The sequence below is a fragment of the Heptranchias perlo genome, chromosome 21 (genome assembly GCF_035084215.1).
Source record: "Heptranchias perlo isolate sHepPer1 chromosome 21, sHepPer1.hap1, whole genome shotgun sequence".
In the NCBI taxonomy this organism is placed as follows: Eukaryota; Metazoa; Chordata; class Chondrichthyes; order Hexanchiformes; family Hexanchidae; genus Heptranchias; species Heptranchias perlo.
Window position 1 is genome coordinate 29,075,451 of NC_090345.1, and position 20,000 is coordinate 29,095,450.

The window sequence follows — 20,000 nt, forward strand, 5'->3', positions numbered from 1 at the left end:
TTGGTCATATGCCAAGTTCTGCTCAAGTAGAGTACAATCCAGTTCTTTGCACAAATGCTCTATCAGAGAAAACATAAATTGTGAAAGATCACGAGAGAGTAATGATTTCATAAACCTGAAATTGAATGTAAGCCTTTGTGCTGAAATGACCATTTATATCTGCGACTAGCAAATGTATTACAGGACCTGGAACTAGTTCCAACATATTCAGCAGTCAAGCTTTTCTGTACCCGTTCAGAACATGTTTACGATTGGCTGCCAGTATCTGTGTTTAGTTACTGGCTTCAGTCTGCTGCAAACGACACGTTGACTCCTAGTAATTTGCGATAATTTCTATAATTGAGCAAAAGAAGTTTCTAAAATGAGGGTGGGTCAACAAAACTTGTGGGTAGAAGAGGTCAGCGCTAACTTCTAACAGAACTTTATTCATGGCATGCTGTGGATCTATGCTTCAAGCAAAACAAACATTAATTTGGTCGAGTTCCTTTTGTTAAAAGACAGCATTTAAGTGAAATGCTTGCTTTCATTTCAAAACAGAATATTTTGCTACTGGAAAGGTTCACTTCTTAACTTAAAACGTAATTTTACAAGATGGATTTAACTGTAATCTTGTTTCAATTACTGGTGCGACAATTATAATTTGCAGTAATAAATTAATTGTGACCAGTGCTCCAATTCATTTAATTAAAAAGAAAAAAATATCATGGCAACCTTTTTAAGTTGCCATACTTGTTGTACCTTCTTTTAATATAATCCAGTGTGATTTAGGGGCAAATATTACTTTGTACAAAAGTTTGATTATATACTGTGGTATCAGATTACTTCAGTGCTTCTGATTTAGTCCCAGGAGAGTGTAATGTTCATGTTGACAAAAAAAGCTGGAATCAATCAAAAACAGCATGGCACAATCTGTATGAAAAGAGGTGTCCAATAGTTAAGTAATTATTTGTGAATAAATAATCAACCACTACTCAGATATTTGAATTAAAAATTCACCTCCTGATATTAGTTTGACCAATTTACTGTTGAATGTGATAAAATATATAGTTAATTTAATTTTAAACATAAGGCAATTTATATTGTATTTTACAGTCTATATGGTAATTTACTATTAAATGGCAATTACACAAAGTGTGATTGTTAATTCTGGCACTAAGTGCTAGTTGCTTGAAATTGTTAGTTCTCTCTCATTTTTGACCTTCTTACAAGAGGGGTGAGGTGTACAGGGAATAAGAAGGACTTGTGCAGAAGAACCGGACATGTCATTTGTGACTCATTCTTTTAATTCACCATGCTAATCAACTGAACTGCTACTGTCTCCCATGGTAATTGTATCTTTATAATGACTGCAAGGGGCAGGGAAAAAAAACTGCATAGATATAGTGGGATATGTTTGTTCTGTCCCTGATGAGAATCAGCACAATCCTCTTAGTATGTGTGACTAATGGTGTCCTCCACAAGCTATTCCCTGAGATTTGGCACTTTAATAGGGCTGTAGATAAGCTGTTAATGTCTTTAAGTTATACTTTCCACAAGCTGTATGCCCTACACTACGCTCTTGCTTCATTATCCTGCAGCCTCATTGCCCTGTGTCCCTCCTCATGCTGAGAAGGTTAAATGCTGGAGTGGCTAGTCAGACTGCAAGCTTGGTGGGACTCTGATAGAAAACAGCTGCCCTGGAGAATCAGTCCCTCCTCTCCTTGGGTTCACATAATTTTCATATTGTGAAATACAGTGGGACTTGGCTCGGCTTTCAATGGTGAAAGCAATTTTCAATGATTATCTCATTGTCCCCATCAATTTAGGAGCACTCCAAATCAGACAGAAGCTTCCAGGTCAGACAGGCTACGACCTCACCTCCCCTTTCTCCCTGCTGGCGTATAAGTTCCTATTTCCTTCTTTTTACCTTTTGAATTTCACATCGTTGCTCACTCATTAAATCTTTTCAAGACTTCCAAGCTTTTTTTTTTGAAAATCAACTTACCAGTGTAGACAAATCGTCCGGGAGCACCTTTGCAGAACTGCTTTGACTTGTAAGACAGGGTGACTTCTACCACTCCAGGAATGTGCCGAGGTGGAGTTTGAACTCTGATGGCATGGGGAGTTATCAGCTAGAAGAATCATACAGTAAACAGACTTAAGGCTAAGATGACAGAGATAGAAATGATGCTTGCCAGTTGAGCGTGATTATGAAAATTAATCCAAATTGAGCACACATCTGAAAATTTGCCCTCCTCTCTCACATGCAGTTCAGAGATCTATAGCTTGACAAAATCTCTTGTAAATGATCCTTGGTTTTAGCTTGCAGGAAAAGCCACGAGGCATCATTCACATGAAAATTGCCTCCATATGTCTCCCTAAGTTCTCTTCCAGTAATTTTCTAGTGCTAATTATTCAATTGTATTGAAAGATCTCATACAAAACATTATCCACTAGATGGCGTAAGTTGACATCAGCTGCGTTTAACACAATTTGTCAGATAAATTGCCCAATGTAAATACATCTCCGAGACTCATTGAAAAAGTCTTATGATACAACAGTTTGTTCGAATAAGTCGTGACATGCTGCACATTTTAACATCCAAATCAGAAAGCTTACCTCACTCCAAACCAGCATAGTGCCGAATACAACTTGCAAACCATCAAAGAAGTTGTCTCCTATTATGATGACTGTGGCTCCACCAGTGGTCCAACCTTCACTAGGGCTGATAGCTTTTATGCATGGAGTAGCTGTGTGTACAAAGGGAAAATAAGAGCTTGAAATCTATCGTCCTGGTTGCAAGATCCCATCCACAATGACAAATCATGCAAAGCAAAGTCACAAAGTGAATGATTGCTCTCTGCAGTTTAGCAAAAAAAGCACAATCATATCTCAGCATGTTCATGTAGTAAAAGCAAACCATTAACTGTTTTACACTGCAAAGGCCAAGCAGCAGTTTGCTAGCACACAAGAAAAATAGCTTGATGTAGCAAATTATATGTCAGGGCAAATATGGCTATTACAAATGATTAAGCATTGCATGCATGTGGCATGTCAATTTATCTGCTTTGCTTTACAGATCTAAGCAGAGTCAATCAAAAGGTTGTTGAGGGAGATGGAAGAGCAAATGCTCTGAATTTCGATTCCTCATAAGCAGCTAATTGGGTTGGGTTTTTCATCCGCGAACTTTGCCTTTGGTTCAAAACTTCATTTTCCCTTGTCATTCTGTAATTACTACTTTTCACTTTTCATCACAAAAAATCAAAAGCGCTATATTAATACTTCTGTCAAAGGTACACATTTTACATCTAATATTGTTTGTCGACATGAATCCATGAGCCATTTACTTGACCTCTCTTTGTCTCTAGAGTCCTCACATTTGCATGAGTTATTACAAGTGGTGCAGACTTAGCACAGGAGGCAGCAGCTAGCACCAGTCAATCCTGGCTCGCAGCAGCCACTGAGCTGCAGCAATGCTAAGGCTGAAGGCTGCACAGCCTCTGAGTGAATCGCTTTGTTCTTTACTTTGATCAGGCCTTCTTTACATGGTGTTGACAGACCTTTTTCATCGGCTTTGATGGTCTTTTGTACGGCTGACTTTCATGCAAAGGAGCAAATACTGAGACGTACACTTTCCCTATGACAAGCAAATCCTGCTGCTGTAATTTTTACCTGTAGGGGTTGGTTTGTAAGTGCCACATACTGATTGTCCTCAAAATAACCTAAATACCATTCATACATTTTGCTAAAGCAACTGATTTCTTAAATGGTTAAGTCATACATTTGAAAAAAAAAACACTGTAGATTTTCCTGGGTCTGTTGCTTATGATGAGATTACTAAATTTTAATTTAAAAATTTCGGTCATCACCTACGTGATAAACTGTATGGTTGCTACATCACAAGCACTACTATGTTCTGTTGTTCTCAATGCATATTATTTAATGGGTCAAAGGTCATTTTTATTTATTCCTTAATAAAATATAATTAACGAAAAGTTATGGTAGTCTGTAGACGTCCATTACAACTATTCGCATTTTAAATCAAATTTTGTTTTATACTTGTTGTCCATTTAGTTGTCACTAATCAGTTCAAGCAGCAACTCCTAGGCAGTCGTTGTTAATCACTAGTAGCTATTGTTGTGTAGTATACTTAAGACATGCCACCTTTCTTTATTTGCTTTTATGTTGGACTAGTGGAGGTTATATTTGCTGATTCCACGTGCATCTCCCTCTGCAACAGAGGATCTGAGCACACACTGAGAGCCTGCCCTTAACTATTGCTGTTGACTTCATGCTAATAAGTTCATACAAATTTTCATTTCTGAGGCTTCCAAGTGACATTTGCTTTTCTTAATTGCACAGAGATCGTTTGAAAAGGATCAGCTCTCTAAAGACTGACAAGTCTCCTCAAAGGGAGTGACCTTCATCAGCGCAGCCAATTATGGCAAATAATTCACACAAAAAATTACAGTAAACAAATTTACTTTGGAGGTGAGAGAAGAAAAGAATATAGGATTTGCTGCATGCACAAGAGGCTGCTGTCTGGCAGCTGTGGCCTGACAAGCTCGCACATCACCGCGGAATTTGCAATGCTTCTCAGCAGAGAACATGGGTCTGACTCCGCCTGTGCCTTGAGCCATCTTCCTTCTGCCTGTATTTGCATACATTTCAATGCACATACAGAGAAGGAACATGTGTTCAATGGGAACCATGGCAAAATGAATTACACAGACAGTGTTAGAGATCTAATGATATACATGCACAATGCACTCAAGCAGATGATAGAAATTGGAAAGAGCAGATGAAGACAGCAGCAGAAGAACAGCAAATCTGTGCTTTTCCTTCCTTCTGTTAGTTGGAAAAAGTTGAGGCATTCATTCAAACTATACTTCACGTTTTACAATGCATTTTAGGTTAAAAGCTGCTCATCAGCACGAGCCAAAACTGGACATGACTTAATACATATCTTTGGTTGAGTGCAAATGAGCTTTTTTATTATAACTGCTGTATATACTTATACTTGTATGTTAGCCTTCTATTATCTGACTTTTCTATACTTAATACACTTTCAACTTCATTTAAATTCTGTGAACACTGAGTTTATCTGTTCCCCAAGGCAAAGCTACAAATTGGTTGTTATGACTAGAATTAAGACATTGATTTTCAGAAAACACCCATTTTAATGCAGACCATTCTTTACATCTTTTTGGGCAAACAATATTATTTTATTAAGCTTGTTTTAGATATGTTTTCCCTCCATTTTTACTCTCACAGTTCTCTGTTTTTAAGTTGCCCTGCATCACGTACTTATCCTCAAACGTAAGGGCAGGTGTGTGATCTATTCCCAAATTGCTACAATCGTCACTAAGAAGTGAGTGAGAAAAGCACAAGTTGACTCACCCTCACTCCCTCAAGGAAAGTATCTCACCTTGAAAGGTCCCCCAGACAGCCTAGCCTAGTTTGGGGAATCATGGAGAAGAAGCTGGACTGACCACTCAATAATACTAGGCCCTTTTTTTAAAAAAAACTTTTCTTTTACCAAGAATGACCTCAACACACTTCACAAGCCTCCAGCAGGCTATTTTTTTTATGGGTTTCAATCTACAAAGTCCATAACTTTCACGTTATTTTCGAAATCCCTGATGATCGTGGTAATGACGCAAATGGAATGCTCTTGCACCATTCCTGTCATTGCCACTTCATTTCCATAATAATGTGGCACACGCTTGTGCCAAGTTCCAGATCAGCACAATGGTGCTGAAAATAGCTATTCTATGTGATTGTGCAAAAAAAGATGCAGGAGCATCATCATTTGTGCTTGTGCAGAGACATTTAAAAATCAAGCGCTTCAATTTTTAAATTAATAATTTACCATTGGTAATTGTTAACTGAATCTGTATTTGGCATTTTACTATAAAATATTACATTACTCTTTTTGGAGTGATTTACAAACGGTCAGTCAAATCAGTATTTACTCCTATAGTTGCCACAGCACATCGAATAATTCCAGAAAATGTAACAGCAAGTTTAAATATCATTAAAACAAAAACTACTGAACAAAGGATCTACATTTCAGCAAGTAGAACTTTCAAAGTAAATTACTCTCATCATTTAATACTTCCTAATTTCCTATGGATTTGCCAGTAAAACCTTCACCCATGCAACTTTTCCTACCATAAGTTATTTCTCCAGAGCATTATAACAGCATTTGTCACCTTTCTTTGGATTTACAATAATAAAGCATTCAAACAAGCCTAATCTTGCCTTGCGAAGACTTCTTTGTTCTGCGTACTAAAATGTCTTGTAATTGTGCTTGGGATGTCCAGATGGCTGGTTGATACTCCAGCTGATAGGATTATACCTTTTACCTCTCCTAGGGCCATCTGTTCCCTTTAACTCACTAAAACCCTGCAGCCTGCATTGAGTTGTCTTTATTGCATAAACCTAACAGCATTACAGGCACTTGGCATGCAAATCACTACAGTGCTGCAGGCCTCATATTGAGGGGGGGGGCGGTGGGGTTGGGGCGGGGGCGATAGAAATGCTGAACACTGAGTGGTGGTAGAGTAATTTACAAAATCAGTGACAAAAAAAGATTAAAATTTGATTCTCTACAATGCTTGAAGGTGCATCCATTGTTTTGCTTCCCCCCCCCCCACCATCAGCTGTATTCAGCAACTGTAAATAATCTGTATTTTGTAAGCTCTGAAGGATTCAATGGCAGGCTTCCACAGCAGCAGCAGCAACAGCAGCAGCAGCAGGGGGAATTAGTTCTCTTGGAAACGGTCTGTGAGTGTATATACTGCTGGTGAATATTAGATGATTGGATAATGAGGTGTTAGCAAAGAGAAGCTGCATTCAGACACATATCTGCAGTTTTCACAGAGCACTTTCTGATAAAAAATGTGTTGCTAATTCAAAGCATACTGTCTTCTTCAAGCAGAAAATATTCAGCCCTGTGTAGGTATGGAATTACATTTTATAACTGAATATCCTGCTTTAAATTGGGCCATTCATGTGTTTTTTTACATCCCACCCAGGGAGCAGTATAAGAGTGAATTTTAGTGATTCCTTCAGTTGACGGGTTATTGGCTAGAAAGTTAACAGGATGGAGTTAAATTATAATTGCAAGAAACCCTCTTATTTTCAAGCAGTTAAAATTATATAAAAAGATGTGTAACTGCAAATAGCAAGAAAGGATGATAAAAGATTTTAAAGTTCACACTACCCCATGATCTTAGATAAAGAAGGTACTTCAATTTTATTTTTGTGTAACTGGCACTTAGCTGTACGTTTTTTTACTTTTTACAATAGTTTGAGTTTTCACTTTACTACTGCTGCTACTGTTGATGGTTTCATTAGAAGACTTAGTATCAGAGTAGCAAGCATGGTTGCTTTAACCCATAATGTGACTGGTTCCATCCCTAGGGAGGACTAGGATTGGGTATAGGATTCAGCCTTTTTAATTGAGGGCCTCATTAGTGTTTGGTTGCTAGGCAAAACACACACCTACTTCAATGGATACAAAGCAGATAAACAACATGTCATAAGCCATAATGACTTTTTAATCCATTTGTATATAAAAGTGAACTCTTTGGAAAAAGTATTTATGATAGATGCACAAATTTATTTTAAGTTTGAATAAATCGTTATGGCAACAGATTTGAATGAAGATTCATTTTAATATATTAATAAGTAAATTTATCAGTTTGCATTTTTTTCAAATTCTCTCCCCTCCGCCTACCCCCAGAGGCAGTGGCTCAGGCTCGAGGTCTGGTTCCCACAGTTGCCAGCAGCCTTCTGATATCTCACCCGGGTGACCATTCTTCATGCATGAGCTCAGACAGGGAATGTTATCAGGCTATTTGACCATAGGGGCATCACACAAATTGGCATTTTCCAGAAGAGGTTACTGGAAAGGAAACAACAGCAGGGCAAAACAAATGATTTTTACCATTTCCTAGCCTGGTAACATTTAGACCAACCGAGGTTTTCACCGCCTGCCCTGGCTAAGGTCGGCTAATTCAATACAGACCAATGCAACCTAGGACCTTTCTAGTCTGCATTACTCAGTTGTAAACAATTTTACAACACCAAGTTATAGTCCAGCAATTTTATTTTAAATTCACAAGCTTTCGGAGATTTTCTCCTTCCTCAGGCAAATGACTATGCATTACTCAGAGCAAGGTTGGGCATTTACCCATTGACCTCTCAGGGGAATCCATGATTTTCCATATTAAGCTTTGGTTGTTATCAACTGAAACATCACACATCATTATCTCCAATGTTTCATTATAGTTGGCAAACTTGTTTATTAAAATCAAATGTCTTAGGTGAGTCTGGAATGAACATAACATTTGGTGTTTTTCCAAAGAACATTATTCACTTTTTCATTGGACTTAAATTGAGATGTAAGTCTGCTTTATTTTTTCAATGCTTTTTGCTCTCCCAAAAACCACAACCCTTATCAAATGAGGCGAATAAGTGCATTTTTCCCCAATCTGACATGACTTCCTGTTACTTTGCAGTTCCCATCTAATGCACTGTGACTGGAGCAGGCAAAGATTCATTTTTAGTCCATTGTATTCCAGATTTCAGCAATTCTCTGGATTCAAAGTCACTTTTCCCCTAGTTTTCTCCGCACCCTACCTTCCCTTTGCAGGTGAACCAGGCAGTCAGTCAGTCATATATAATCGGTTGGAAGAAAAACATTTTGCGTGCTGTTTTTCTCGTATGCAAACCCCACAGTTTTCATCTGCAACAGCAGGGCCCAGCAACAGGAAACTGACCTCACAGTAAATTCTTTACAGATTTGATCATGTTTTTTTACCATCACTGTAACTTACAAATCCAACCTGCCAGTGGAGTTCTGTGTTGCTGACCACGGCAAGGCAGTTGCCAGAAATAAATAAAAGCAATGGTGGAAAGCTGCTAGCAAAAGAAAAGAAATAGAATAAAGTGATCTATTCCAAAGAAACTGATGATGATGTGGTTTTACTGGAAAAGTATATGGTAATAAGAATGAAATTGTGGAAAAAGTGAAGTAAATAGAGTCGAGATGAAGTAAAATGATAGTGTTGACTAACTTGTTCAGAAATATTTTTTGGCCAGTGGTGTATAAAATGTATTTGAACGGAAATGTAACTTGAAGATTGTGTCACTGAAAGAACAGAAACGTAAAATGCAATGAAAAAAAAGCTTCTGCAAATCATAATGCGCAATGTAAAATGTGTGTGCCTACCATTTTCCAGATAAGAAGGAGCCGTACCTTCTGAAGGGTCAAGGCGTCGAGCCCGCCTTCCATGCTTAGAATTGTTGTGTACAAACATGTTGTCTGAGACAGCCAGCACATGGCCGTCGACATTAACTGTTGTCGATATAACAACCTGGGAATAAAGAACACATTAGTTAGGGGATAGTTACAGTATTGTGCAAAAAGTCTGCAAAGTGCTGACACCTTAATGAGCTGAAAAGAAATACAAGGGCCTTATTTTACAGTTAAATTAAACTGTCTTTGCTGAGAGTGTGGAGTGGTGCCAGACTGAAGATGCTCCTTTCAAGAACAGTTTATGTAGTCGCTATAAATACCTGTCATTCATGCAGCCTCTGTAAAAGCTTTCTCTTATAATTGTGTCTCTTAAAAGCCCGCCACACTAATTACAATTTAATCTGCCTATTATGTTAACAAATGAATGCAATTCATGGGAATATTCTACTCACCATTATCAGGCCCTAAAACACCCCTCAAGCTACTCATTTAAATAGTTGCTGTTTTCATTGATCTATTGATATATTGATTAACTAGTTTATCTAATTAGAATTACCTCACTTGAGAATGGGTTCACATGAAAGGAGGCAAGGATTCTGAAATTACCACAAACTCTTTAATAAATCAGTAGGCTTTCCTGCTTTCTCTTGGTAAATTATCCCAGGTCAATTTTCCACTTGCATTTAATCACTAATAATGAACTTTTTTGCATCTGAAAAGAAAGAGCTGAATATGAATAGTGAAAGTGTTTTCAATCAGTGAAAAATAAGCCCTTCTCAAGTTCATTTTGATGGTGATTGACCCTGGTATGTCAATGGAATTTCCTCTTTTGAGTGAAAGAGTTTCATTCTGCGTCCAGGTTCAGGGACTGGCCATAGGATAAATGATGGATAGAGACTTCTCTGACTTCCAGCTGCTTCTTGGTAGTAAGTGGAAGGGAAAGCACACAAAATGCATGACCCCGCTTTAAATGTTAGAATGTGCTTCTGTGAAATTTATTTTGGAAATTCCATCACTTACTTTAAAGTTCACAATGAAACTGAAAGTAACAGTTTTCGGAAATGATTATTTGCCTGCAGAGTCTGCCTTAATGTAACCGCCTATTTTAATCAATATCCTAAATTCATAATGCAAAGAACTGTGCAACCACAATAACATGCCTTTTTTTAAATATATAAAATAAAGGTTCAAATGTGTTCCTAACAGTGGAAGTGCCAAGCGTTGTGTAAGTAAGAACATCCAGTTCTAACCACCTAAATGTGATGAGCTCCAAAATTTGAATCACTACACTCAAGCAACAAAGCATGGACATTGTGTCAGGGTCAAACTCTCTAACCTGGGGTTGGCGTGGAGCAAGCCCTGGAATGTTCCGACTTTGGAGTGTAAATAATGCTAGCATTATTGGATGGAGTTGCCACTGACAGAAGTTATGTAAATCAATTTGCACAAACAGTTTTCTGTATTTGTGATTCTTGGAAAGTTTAAGAAAATCCTTTATTATTCATGGATTTAGTTCAGATATAAAACGCCACCTCTCTTGATCTTACCAACGTGCTGCTGATGCCTTCATTGTTTTAGCTGAATAGTATTTGCTGCATTACCAGATAATCAAACAACTGTATAGTAATAATGTTACCCCAAAACGGCATTCATTGTGCCAATCAATGATCCAAATGCATAACTATTAAAAACACAAAAAAAAAGCATGCCCGTATATTCAAAGCTTCTTTTTTCTATATTATATAATAATTCAGTATAATTATGTTGAATCAGAATAGAAGCTATGGCTTTTTGGTAGCAATTCATATCTTATAGTATTAAAAAGTGATTGGTTTGCAGGATATGAAAGCCAGACCAGAGTGTCAAATCACAGCCATCTTTGATTTGTCATTTTATGTAGGTCATTTACCGAGAAAAAGTGTGCAGTTCAGCACAAAACAAAGAATGCGATGTTCCTTCATGCTCCTGCAGTGCACCTCAAGAAAGGTGCTGAGGCAGTGAAATTGGCAAAATGATTGTCTAGGGTCTGACACCCAGTTAAGACCAGTTAAACCTTCTGAGAAGCAGGGAGATTAGCTGAAGAGACCCAAGAAAGTCCTTCTAGTGACTAGTGGCTCCACTGTCGACCACAAGATCACCGGTGACTGATGCTTCTTTTAGTCATCAGTGGGACAAAGAGGACATTTCCACTCATTCTAGGTTTGACCTTCTGCTCCACATCAATGGATCAATATCACCAATGCCATGTATCTGAGATGCATGAAAAATGGAAACACTACTGCATTTTTGCAGTGAGAATTTTTATCCTGTTATAAAATTCTTCAGCCTAGTCATTTTAGCTAATACATTTGGTTATACTTTAAGGTGGCACAAACGTGTCTCCTTGTATAGTTAACCACAGATATCTTTCTCAAAACCATAATCAGATAGCATGATTCATAACTTACTACTGCTGATTCTGAACAAATACTCGACACCACCATATTTAGTAGCCTATTGACAATGCAGTTAAAACTTTCTACTTTCATGTAAATCATGTTAACCATGCTGCTTTTTGCAATATATTACATTAGTCCTCAAATGAGATAAATAAAAGCTGAAATTTGTTTTAAAAATTGAAAATGTGCTTATCCGAACATCATTTTCACTAAATAATTGCCTTTTCCTGTGAGAAATGTAGAAATTTGTGTTAGGTACAAAGCATCTGTCCCCTTATTTTGTAACTATTCCATAGCACAGAAGAAAACAATACACAGACTCCTGCTAGCCAGTTAAATGAACAAATTGTTTAAATATATAGGGAAAAAACTGCTGCAGTACTATTCCCCAAGAAACCCCGACTGACTGTAAGACAATCTGCAAACTATTCTATATTACAAAATGAAATTCTATAAAGTAGTATCGCTTGAGTTTAAATAAAGGTATTACTGTCCAAGACTTAGCACTTGGGCATAAAGTCAAATTTCAATAAAGTACTTTTCTTACTATATAAGTTTTTTTTGGTTCTAGAGTCATTCATTGAACAATACATTTTTTTAATAAGTCTTTATTTTCTTTTAGTACCTTTGTAAAAGGACTCACTGTTATAATTATACTATTAAGAACAATCAAAGATATGTGTATGCATCAAACAGAGATGCATGTTCATGGTGTTTTTAGTTTGAAAATTAATTAGGAATTGATTTAATCAAATGCCAATAATTTGAAGAATTGAGTTTACTGTTTTGATTTCTTTTTTAGTAAACACTTTTCACAAAGATACTAATATGTGTATTTTAAATTGAACAGGCATTATTACTAAAGCACTGCACCTGATGGATTTATATTAAATATTTTTGTTTTAAATTTAGAACGAACAAATTGTTTCAAACTTTTTTTTTATATGAGGTGGCCCAATGGTACAGCAGGTTCATGCACGAACATATGCTGTTACAGAGTTATAGGATGCGGGTTTGTGCCTGTGATTCTCCACACAGAGTTTCTGGTCTCTGCTGGGTTGTTTGGGAGGTGCTAAGTGGAGGTAAGGAAAATCGGCAGGTGTGTTAACCCGGGCCACTCTCCTGTACCTTCTTATAGCTGATTACACACAGTCATTGCCTTGCCAGAGCCCTGCGAGCAGGTCACTTGTCCAACCTTTCAGTCAGGAAATAGTGCATGGCATGGGGCGGTCTAAAGAGGGGAGAAAATAAATAAATAAATGTGTGCAAAAAATATGTAAATAGCCTGTTTTATACCAGACAGATATCCCCCCCAATAAATCCCCCAAAATTAAGAGTCCATTACAAAGTACGTTTTTTATTCTAATTTGTTTGTAATTACCTGGAACCTGCGCATGTCTCTCGGATTTCCTGCATTCTTCAAGCAGTTCTGATTGCACTTGAGGAAAAACTTTAAGAAGAATCTAAAATTAAATATAGAACACAAAAATATTAAAAATACATGAGAAGAATAAGCAAATAGCTGCTTTGAGTGATGGATGAATAAATAAGATCATCATAAAGAACAAAAGGCTTGCATTAATATGTGTGGCTCACATATTTTGCTGCCTTTGTATTACACCTTTTATTATTCATTATATATCGTTCACAGTTTCCCTTGCATGCACATCTGCCATCAACATAAGTCACTTGATATTCCACCCACCAATTTTTACTAACAACTACTCTGCAATTAAGGCAGGCAAAGTCAATACCCAGGTAAATTACACACACCTGCGGCCATGCTTCATTTTAACTACATCAGAATAGGACCTAACAAGGTGAGAGCATACAGCAAAGTTATGGGCCTGTCAAGCAATTAGGTTTCACTTCGGGGACATACGCACAGGGCAATTATGCTGCACATTACAACCTGGCTAATCTTCTGAACAAATGTCATCTGTGAGAGACTGGGTGAAGACAGTTCATCTGCAAATGTTCCTCCTCTTTAACTGCCATCTTTTACATATAACAACATAAATGAATCTTTTATGCAATCTGAAATATTTTGATGGCCTCTTGAAGGATTTTTTAAAAATTGTTTACCTTTAGAGTACCAGAGATGGCAAACTACATATGGTTTAAAACTCGTAAATGAATTTCCTAATATTCTATAACATATTGCTCTTAATTTGTCAATACCTGCATAAGATCACTAATAAAGCACATGAACCAAATTTTCTCTGCAGCAGTAGTGACCACCACTGTACCATGTCATCACCAAAATTTATAAGTGATCACGGCCTTTCCGTTGTTGGATGCTAACTTTTTATATATTTTCACACAATCTAGCAATACTGAAATATAGCAAAGCATTTCCTATTTGGGAGAAGCCTGGGCAAAACAATACGGTTATCCTTTAATTGCAACCTGCCCCAGTAATGACAACATTTACTTGTGGAACTGATACATTTTTCTCTGAATTGTATCCTGCATTGAATCAGCACCAAGAGTGCTTGTAACTTTTTGATCTGAAACTGTCAGGCAAGAATGTAGTAAGGCAGCTTGGGCATAAGGTGCTGGTCTCTTAGTGGGTATTGGCTGTACCAGGCCATGCACAAGGAAGTCAAAAGGCATTTCTAGTCATTTGCTCTCTTACCCTTCATACAGCAACTTCATAGGGGATATCTGACAGCCTGCATGAATTTGTGTTTTCAGCCACCAGTGCTCAAAGGATGTCTGTGCTTGCATTGAAAGCAAAAAAAAAATCTTTTTGTGTGGCAGAAAATCTTTGACTTCAGCACCAATAAACTCTTTATTACTGCCAAACACAGATTTGCTGATCACAGAGAGGTGATAAAAATCCTGTGTTGTCATTAGTGCATTATGCTTAATTGTGTACAGTATGTTTAAGGTTGCATCGGTTGGCCCATTATCAAAATGACCATTATGTACACTAATTCTCTGACCCTGTGTTTATTTCCCTAAAGAGTCATAATCTTTCACAGTAGGTTTTAGAGTAAATCAAGCTTGAAATATGGGCTTTATTTACTTCTGCTTCTCTCCGGCTCTAGTTCAAACTGATCTGCTGCCCCTGCAAAACAATGCCACCCACCAATATGGGACTGGAAATGGGTGTAATGTGAGGTCTTTGAATTGTTTTTTGTTTTATTGGCCAATATACCTCATTTGGAAATCTCCTCTCTAATCCTCAATAAATTCAATTGTTTCTTACAACATGCCAAATTGGAATTTCTACTTTCTTGAGCACTTATGTATTGCAGTTTATTCAGCGTCAACATAGTGTTCATGAACACCCAACTTTGCATTCGTGCTATTGACATGATCATTATGGCAGAGATATTAAATATTTAATTGAGGATAGAAAAGACAATCAAATATGGAATTTAAATATTTACCAAGTAGGAGCATGATTTCATAGAAGAGTAATACACATTAGATGTTTTTACTAAAAGATCGTCCACAGATGTTGTAGTTGCCACGAACAGCTTATATTCTTGTATGGGTCACTGTTTACACAAATACTATCCCATAATTCCTCAATATACCAATATGGCTTAAACTTGTGTATGAGTCATGTTAATGATACAAATAACACTAATTCACAAAAGCTAACAGTTTGGTCTTTCCATGTCATTTTCACAGCCACTTCAATTGATGCATGTTTGAACTATGAATTGGTTCATTTATTTTTACTTTTATGAAGTTGATTAGCAAGAGCTCTTTTCTTATCTGATGAAAATCATTTTAATTGTAGTGTTAGACTCAAGTGTAATATCCATTACATTATGTGCTGTTTAAATTCTACATGGGTATTGTGTAAATTGCTCCTTTGTGAGTGTGGAAGCAATTATTACTAAACAGCACTCTTAAATGGCTACAGAACTTTGTGGTGTTGTTCAGACTATCAGAAACAAAGCAGCCTGTTTAATTGTAATTTAATGGAATATCAACGAGTCTACGGCATTAGATGCTGGCAAACGAGAGCAGGAGAGAAAAATTAACTGCAATTATGTTTGATTAAAGCTATCCTTCTCAATAATCAGCTATCCTGACAGGCCATGAGACTCTGGTGGGTTTCAGGATGGCAAAAGGTGTTGAGCAATATTAGGGCCAATAAAGGAGATATTAGCATAGCTAATTACAGCAGCACAAAACCTGTAAAAGGGACCTCTGTGTATTGTAATGTGTGAAATAATTGGCTGAGTCCGTTATCAATTACATGAGGAATGAATTTGGTTTGTCACTGAAAAGCTGATGAGATGCATTTCATTTGACACTGCCCCTCTCCCCAATGTTTTGTTGTAACTAAGGACTTATCAGCTTTTATCAAAAGCTGCAACTTTCCAGTGGCCAAATCGTTGATAAAATTATCTTGCCAGCAAGTGTTAGGTAATTAATACAACTCATTCTCACTGCCTTGCTTGCTACTGCTGCTTTTTGCCTAACTAAAGCCACTAATCATGTAATAATGATTTCTTTCCCTCTGGTCAAAGGAGAAATAGATTAGCTCTTTAGAAATGCAGCTGGCTTGATGTTTAAACTGTTTGTGCTCCATGGCACTAGTAATTGAGGAAAAAAAAGTCAAAATTTTGATCATTTAGATTTTATCACTTTTTCTCTCTCTGCACATACCTAGCAACAGTGAGAAAAAGAATATACTAGAGTCCCAATTATCTGAACAACTTGTAGATAAAGAAAGAATTAGTTCCTATAGGTGACAGTTCTAGTAATTGGAATTTAGCAACAGCTGTGTAATAATGCCATAAAACCAGTGACCTGATAGTAGTGGTAGTAGAGAGCTTACTTTCTCGCTAAGTAATAAAAGGAGATAATGCAAAAAAAGAACCACAGGTAGATCCTTATGCCAGAGGATAGAGTTATGAAGGAAAATTGAGTAACTTGGGCTCTTCAAAGTTGAAAGGAGGTGACTGGAAAGGGACTTTAGAGGTGTATACGATAGTAAATGTTACAAAAGAGGCAAATGCAAACATTCTTCAAGTTTAACCTGGACACTAGAGCATGGTACCATGCCTTTAAAGAAGAAAAAAAACAACTTGACATTCCAAAGCACTTCACAACCAATGGATTACTTTTGAAGTGCAGTCACTGTTGTTGTGTAGACAAATGAAGTAGCCAATTGGTCAACAGCAAGGTCACAATAGCAGATAATGAATGAATGATTAGATGATCAGTTTTTGATGGTGGTGGTTGAGGAGGGAATGTTTGCCAGGACACTGGGATTACTCCCTCCTCTTCAAATACTACCACGGGAACTTTTACATCCATCTGAGCAGGCAAACAAGGATTTTGTTTACCATCTCATCTGAAAGACCACCTCTGACAATACAGTACTGAAGTGTCATCCCAGATTATGTGCCCAAATCCGTATTGAAGTTTAAAAATTATTGAAAGATGAATTTACACTAACGTCAGGACATTCTTCACACAAAGTGATTTGCACCTAGAATGGACTTCCAGGTGGAATAATGCAATCAAAAACCTTGAAGGCACTAATCAGTCTTGCATCAATCCCAGGTAAAATAATAGAATTGATTAGAAGTAAATTTTAGGATTACCTTTGTAACAGCAGCCAATACAGATTCAGGAAGGAAAGATCCTACCTGACCAACTACCGTGACTTTTTTGAGGACGTGACATTTCAAATAGACTTGGAAAGCCCTACAATGTGGTATATATAGATTTCCAAAAAAGCCTTTTGAGAAAATTCTGTATGAAAGGCTGCGACTTAAGCTTAAAGTGATAGGAATGGATAAGAAATTTACTGAGGATAGGAAGCAGTTGATACTTGTTAGGAGACTGATGTCAGGGTGGTAGGAAACATTGAATGGAGTGCCCCAGGAATTGGTGTTTGGATTAGTTTCTAATTTACATTAATCACTTAGATGCAGGAGCTTAATGCAAACTGACCAAATTCGCAGATGATACCGAACTAGGAGGGGCAGTTGAATTTGAGGAGGCAGTCCAGGAGATACAAAGTGGGTTAGATAAAATATGCAAGTGAACAGAACAGATGAAATTGAATACAGACAAGTGTGAAGTACTTCATATAGAAAGATAAAATTGGAAGTACAAGTACTCCATGAATGTTATCGAAATAGCTAAGGGTGAAGTTGAAAATAAATTAGGGGTAATAGCAGATTTGTCTATTCACTGCAGAGCAGCAACCAACTAAGGAAATAGAATGCTGATCTATATAGCCAAAACAGGAGAGTACAAGTCAAAGAACTGCTGCTTAAACTGTATAATGCTCTAGTCAAATCCCACCTTCAGTCCTGTGTCCATTTTATAAAGGAAACATTCAAGCCCTACAGGCAGTGCAGAGAAGAACACAAGACTGATCACTAGCATCAGAGTCATGAGGAAGAAACTTGGGCTTTTCAGCCTAGAGAAGAGGCGATTGAGAGATGACCTTATTGAGACATGTAAAAAGTTTCGTAAAGGTAAATCCAAAAATATTTATTACAATGACAAGATGGCACAGATTCAAACTAGTGAAAGGCAAATTTAGGACTATGTCAGGAAGTTATTCTTCACATGACAGACTGATCATTCCATAGAATAAACTTCTGGAAAGGGCAGTGGAAGCAAGAACCCAGGAATAATTTAAGAATCCATTGGCTACTCTGATGGGGAATTATAGTTTTATTTTTCTCTAAATGGATGAGATAAAATGGCCTTCCTCTTCTGTGTGTATTATATTATATTGTGAAGAGACTGTTGAGTGCCATGATGGTGGATTGCAGGTTTTCTAGATGGGTGGGCTAAGATGGACCAAACGACCTTCCTGATCCATATTTATGTTGTGCTCTTGTGAGATTTGAGTCTTAGGTCTACGTATCACTCTGGTTTGCCTACTGCTTTGAGCAAAAGTTACATCCGTTCTCGGGCAAGCAATACTGCGGCAGGTTGCCCCACCTTAAGCTAGTTGGAAAAACTGACATTTTCAGCTCCCCGCTGCAGGCACATTTCGTGTCAGTTGACTGCTAAGCAGCAATGAGGGTTGTCAGAAAGAACTTCCATTTATATAATGCCTCATCACATCTCTCGGGAATATTCCAAAGCACTTCACATACAATGAATTGCACATAGCAAGGTCCCACAAACAGCAGTGAGAGGAATTACTATTTTTGGTGATGTTGGTTGAGGAAATAATATTAGCCAGGACACCGGAACTCCCTGCGTTTCTCTGAATAGTCATGGGTTCTTTAACATCCACTTGAACCACCTGAACAGGCAAACAATGGCTCAGCTTAACATCTCATCTGGAAGAAAACCCCTCCAATATTGCAGCAGTCCCTCAGCACTACACTGAAGTATCAGATTACATTATGCCCTAAAGTCCTAGAATGGGGCTTGAACCCACAACCTTCTGATGTAGAACTGAGAGTGTTGCCATCTGAGCCAAGCTGACATTAGGACTAACAGTGTAGTCACTCAACTGTTCCAACTCCCCCGACTCGCAGGGACTTTGTGGCCGCAAATGACCTCAACTGGGAAATAAAGGGAGAAAACAAGAGGATCAAAAACAACAAAATGTAAAAGGGAATTAAATTCTATTGGATAATATAAGGAATAATATATACCAGAATAAATGTACCAGGATATAAATCACAAAATTGCCTTTGAAGAAAAACATGAGAATACAGGATCTGCCATGTGATACCTTTGAGTTTAACATCACAATCAGCTATGTCACACCACCTCAACTTTGCAATTATGCAACACATAATTGTAAGGAAAGAAACTTTTTTTTCCAAATAATAATCTGTATATTATACATAACATATATACGTGGACTAAGATTCAAGCTGCAATTAAATCTAACAGGTCTACTGAGTTTCACGACATTATTAGAACCTCTCCATTCAATTAGAGTCCAATGGGGTCGCTTTTAACTTGCCAAAACAATGTTAACGGCCTCAAAATGGGGTCAGCAGACTTCCCGCCCCATTAACATTGATGATTGGCTCGCTGTTACGTTCAGAGGGCCCTACCGCTGGGTGGCCAAAGCGCCTACCTGTTTCAAGAAGTAGGTCCCTTTCAATATGCAAATTGGGGTCTTATGACGTGCATAAGACCCTGATTGCCATTTTAGGATAGAACTGATTGGAACATGCACCATGCACTCTCCGGCCAATTTCAATGATGATAGAGCTGAAAGACCCTGAAAAGTTAAGTTTTAAATTATTTTTGTGGGGCCAAGACGAGCAGGAGGGCCCCACAAAAATAACCTGGGTCACAACTGCCCTGGGCTCCCCCCTCCCCTGTATTTGCAATCCGACCCACCCCCC

At 37.6% G+C, this 20,000-nt stretch overlaps 1 protein-coding gene across 7 annotated transcripts in view; it reads right to left on the reverse strand.

The window, feature by feature from the left end:
- ebf3a (EBF transcription factor 3a) overlaps nucleotides 1–20,000 on the reverse strand; it is a 109,121-nt gene that overhangs the window by 24,002 nt on the left and 65,119 nt on the right. For 5 of the 7 annotated variants that reach the window (XM_068002383.1, XM_068002379.1, XM_068002381.1 and 2 more), the window contains exons 7-10: nucleotides 13,067–13,148; nucleotides 9,221–9,365; nucleotides 2,599–2,729; nucleotides 1,985–2,111 (exon numbers count right to left, since the gene is read on the reverse strand). In XM_068002383.1, coding sequence (XP_067858484.1) covers nucleotides 1,985–2,111; nucleotides 2,599–2,729; nucleotides 9,221–9,365; nucleotides 13,067–13,148 — 485 coding nt within the window. The remainder of the gene's footprint in view (nucleotides 1–1,984; nucleotides 2,112–2,598; nucleotides 2,730–9,220; nucleotides 9,366–13,066; nucleotides 13,149–20,000) is intronic. The other 2 variants (XM_068002384.1, XM_068002382.1) reach the window with 1 other exon arrangement.